The sequence below is a fragment of the Clytia hemisphaerica genome, unplaced genomic scaffold, assembly GCF_902728285.1.
Source record: "Clytia hemisphaerica strain Z4C2 unplaced genomic scaffold, Clytia hemisphaerica genome assembly, whole genome shotgun sequence".
Classification (NCBI taxonomy): domain Eukaryota; kingdom Metazoa; phylum Cnidaria; class Hydrozoa; order Leptothecata; family Clytiidae; genus Clytia; species Clytia hemisphaerica.
The window spans coordinates 82153-87129 of NW_027104121.1; the positions used below are offsets into that span (position 1 = coordinate 82153).

General features: G+C 34.8%; 1 protein-coding gene across 1 annotated transcript; it reads left to right on the top strand.

Annotated features, from left to right (window-relative positions):
- Positions 1 to 2870: 2870 nt before the first annotated feature.
- On the top strand, positions 2871 to 4977 carry LOC136813523 (uncharacterized). The gene is made up of 2 exons (XM_067070041.1): positions 2871 to 3704; positions 4014 to 4977. The coding sequence occupies exons 1-2, from the start codon at positions 2950 to 2952 to the stop codon at positions 4777 to 4779; spliced, it is 1521 nt and encodes a 506-aa protein (XP_066926142.1). The 5' UTR covers positions 2871 to 2949; the 3' UTR covers positions 4780 to 4977.

Below are 4977 nucleotides of genomic sequence, written 5' to 3' on the forward strand. Positions count from 1 at the left end.
CTCATAAATCATATTTTATTGACTTACATTAAGTTTGTCCTTTTTAATAAAACTGATTCTCTTTATTTTAACCTATAATTTCTTTCTTATAATAAATAATCATCTTTTGTTTTATAACCTTTATAACTCCAGGTTAAATGACTGACACCTCTCTCTTCTACACGTTCTAGTGTTATCCCTTGTTCTTCTAAATAAACACTATGTAACCTCTTCCCATCTTATCTTTGTCATTAAAAAGCAATCCGCTCTCTTTCTGCTCAGTAAGCTGGATACAGAACTGAACTATACTCCAAACTTTCTCTAAATCTCCAATTGACAAAGACTCTCACAATGAGAGTGACGCCCCCCCCCCAAACAACCTCAACAACTGAGCTACATTGAGTGTTCTGGTAGACGTTTTGCTTTGAATGAGGTAGAACAATGCATACAGCTAATGGAGGCAAAAGGAATTAAAGAAGAAGTTGGACAAGAAATTGAATGATTTAATATGCTACCACTCCACCCCAATTCAATAACGAAGCCACTAAATAAGGCTGCTTTGAATGCCTTCAAAAGCTTAATCCATAATCATGTCCACAACCTTGAAGTGCCTAACCTTGCCATGTTACCAAGAACCTTAGCTAGGCTATGTGGTAAAAGATACCTGGAAGGTGATCATATCCTATGGACATTATCAGAATTAAACACACTTAAAGGAAGAACATTGTTTGTTTATACAAACAGGATTCGAGACATCAAGAGATTTGTCTCGAAAAATAAACATAGCAATATTGATTCACTTTTCTTTGTTAATAATGTGGGCCGCAACAAAGATAAGAAAACATTTCTTGACAATGATTGAATGTGATTTATGCAACGTCAGGTATCATGTGTAAGTTTAAAGCATTACAGGGTACATATCTTTCTTAAGAAACTAGTTTTACCAAGCAACCTAAAAGTTTCTTAAGAAATGGGCCTTTTGAGCCATAAATGTTTCTTACATGTTTCTGAACTTTTTGACATAACCAGCCTCAGCATGTTTCTTAGTTTTTAGGCATTCTGAGCCTTATGTTTCTTAAAACTGAAGTGTGTTTCTTAAAAAGAAAAAAACGTGTAACCCAAAAAAATATGAGGGCTTGAAAGCTTGATGACTAAATTGAAACTTAGTATATAATTTTCAGACTTTTCAGTTCAGTTGTTCTCAAGTTTGGTTTTTGAAGTCAAATTTTGACACAAAATTCCTTTCCTCGTTAAAGTCTTTAGTTTCGCTATAATAATTTGAGGTCGTTGTACTGTTTGCCCATCTTCGTACTATGATGATAAAATTGATAATCGATTTATTTACACAGGGATTGCGTCAAGCTGCAACAAGAAGAGGAATATTTGGTCTGCGAAAAATGCCCAAGTCTCAGAAAAAGACCTCGCAAATAGACTAATGATAGTTTACAACGAAAGAATAACCAGTTATTTACAACTTATTCGTTTTTCCGTTTTCTCTCTTGTTCAAAGAACTGCCTGGTTCAGATTCGTACTTTATTATTCAGAATCTCATTGTTCCAATCATCTCTTGGTTTACCATCGAGCCCTTCTTTTTCTAAGTGTCCGAGAACTAGGTTTATTGGCCCAAAGTTAACAATTTAGCCTCACTCTGTATAATTCAGGATTTTCTCTTAATTAAGCATGTTATAGATATTTTATAATGAAAAGCATGTACAGTAAAACCTCTAATTAACGGACACTTTAAAAGGCGCACACATCTGATTAGCGGATAATTTCATTTTCCCTGGTCGTTTCCTAGTCAAATCCTCATATAAAAGTTTCTAAAAGGTGGACACTCAATTAGCGGGGACCCTCTGATTAGCGGACAAATTTTTTCGCACGAAATGGCCAAAACCCCTATATTAGCTCTCCAATTAGCGGACATTGAATATCAAACGGGTCACAGGCGTCCAAAATTGAAAAAAAAATGTTTAGTTATTTTTATTTCCAGCACTTATTAGTCTTATTATTCGAATTATTTCTACAAATTTCCAGTTTTCCCTTGACCCGTTCAACGAATTTTAAGTAGGTGGGCCAAAGAAATCGTAAATCACTGGTACTTCAAGTCCGTACCCACCACCTCGATTTAACCTCTTGCCAGTCACTCGAGCTCTTTTATGGCCTAGTGTCTGAGAATAAGTACTTTAGACCCAAATTTTGTATTTTCGACAGCCTGGGATAGCCTAGTTTCAAAATTGGAGCTCCGGGATCAAAAGTTTCTAAAAAGCGGACACTAACCCCTTTCCCCGATGGTGCCGCAGTTTAAACAAACTAACAAACATAGAAAAATAAACAAAAACTAGCACACAAATACAAAGAAACAAAAAAAAGAGCTTAAACAACAGACAAAACAAACAAGTTCAAAGAGACAAGTATCAAAAATCCAAATAGAATGAAAATGTTTGGTCGATTATCTAATTTTGTATTCGCACTATATCATAGAACGTGTGCTATTTTATCTTCTTGTAGTCCACTTTTTACATATACAAAGAACCTTATCGTAAAAAGTCAGCTACTCAGACTCCGCCGCCTATGCTCTAGAGACTGTGATTTCCTTCAAGCCGTTGAAAAATTGAGAGAAAGATGTATCAATTCTGGATATTGTCCGCAAATGGTGGATAACATCTTACAACAAGCTCATACCCTCCAGAGAAACCTTACCCCTACTGGTATGGCATACTATTATAACATTAGATAGTGTAATATAATATACAGTTGCAAAAACAAGGTTCTTTGGTTTTAATGTTCCTTTCGTGTGTCATTATCTATTACCTGAATCACATTGATATAAAAACCTGGTTTAAGTCGTCTTAAACCAATATTATTAACATTTTTTTTCTTTTTGAATTTTCAGATTATAATCAACTCGTCATATTGTTATTGATTAGCTAAGTCTCAAGTTATGAAATACATTTGACTGTAAAGAAAGAGATGACCAACAACAGAACAAGGACGACAGATGAAGTTTTTCAACAAATTCGAAATTTTGTTGATGGCTTGTGTAGAGTTGATCGTCATGCACGTGATAATCAATTTGTCACCAATGTTCAGCTTGCAGAAAGAAACTTGAACCGTATGAAAGACATAATTTCAACAGAGAACTTTGAAAATTTATTTGAAAAACTTACTACTTTAAATGAAGAGATTGCTATTGGAGCTGAAATCACTGTAGAAACAACCCAAACAGAAACTCAAACTGAAGCATCATCTGAAGTTCCAAATAGACTAATGAAACAACGAAATGGTAGGAGAGGGAATGATAGGTATGATATTGATAAGGATCACCTTGAACATTTGATCAAGCTTGGATGTACTGTCGCAGGCATTGCAAAAGATGGATTGCTTGGAGCAAAAATTCACCCTAACACTTTGCACAAATTCATCCGAGCAAATGGAATGGTCCCAATAAGGGCACGATACACTAATATGACAGACGAAGAACTTACGCAGTACATCAAAAATATAAATGCCCAATATCCTAACTCTGGAATCAATGAAGTACGTTCTATGTTGAAAAATTTAAAGCCATCAATAATAGTACAGCGAGATCGGGTTGCAAAGCTGTTGGCACATATCGATCCACACGGTGTCTCAAGACGATGGGCTCAAGTAATACCACGCCGTGTTTACAGTGTTGCAACACCAAACTCGTTGTGGCATATAGACACAAACCATAAATTGATAAGGTTAGTTTTGGTTATAAAATTCTTGAGGCAAAGAAATGCAATCCACTTAAAATAAATTTTCTTATATAATGATCTCTTAAATAGGGCTGAAGGGGTAGGGCATAGAGCATGGCAGTTTCCAGGATATAAGGTCTTTTTTCCTTGGGATGGTGGTAACCTAAGGGATAATCAGATGGTTTGTAATATTTGGTATGCGGAAGGTTTGCGTGATGTAAATATCTCAAACCGTCTGATTATTCCTTTAAGAAAAAGCACAGCTGTAACTCAAACTTTTCTGGAGGAATCAAAAATTGTTTTATTTTTTTTCAGGTGGAACTTTGTCCTAGATGGATGCATAGATGGATATAGCAGACTGGTTGTACTTCTTCAGCTCCACACCAACAACCTTGCATCTTCTATGTTATCAGATTTTCTTACCGCAACAAATTGTTATGGCATTCCAAGTAGGGTTCGTGCTGATAAGGGTGGCGAATTTACACACATTCGAAAGTTAATGGATGAGGTTAATGGTCAAGGTCGTGGTAGTTTTATTGCTGGAAAATCGGTGCACAATGTGAGAATCGAACGTTTATGGCGTGACGTTTATACAAAAGTATTAGAAAAGTTTCATGATTTATTTTATGCAATGGAGGAAAGAAGAGTGTTAGATATTAATAACCATGTCCATCTAGCTTGTTTACACTATGTATTTGGAAAAAGAATTCAGCAATGTCTTAACTTCTGGAAATTGGCACATAATGATCACCCTGTTAGATTAGAAAAAAACAAATCTCCTAAACAATTATGGCACAACGCAAGTATGTTGTACTCAAACAAAGAAAATACTGCCATGACGAATCTTTTTCGCAGAGATCCCAGTGAATATGAACCTATTTTTGAACGATTTAGAAACATCTACACCTTACCAGAACCAGATTCAATTAAAATTGTATTGCCAAGATTTTCTCTGCCTTTGTCTGATGAACAATTGGGAAGATTGAGCGCATCTATTAACGTTTTACGAGAGAGTAATTATGATGGAATTGACATTTATGTTGAAGTTATGAAATTTGTGCACGAGAATGTAACAATGTAAATATTAAAATTGTTCTGAATGTCTAGTTTTAAAAAAGTATGATTGGAAATAAAGATTGTACTGTTTCTGAATTAATGTCTATACTATGAAAATACTAGGAATTGCATTTAATTTCTGATAAAACTATCGTGAAAATTTTAACATGACTTACTGTTAGGAATGTTAAAATTTACCAGAAATAAAGAGGGAAAAACTTAA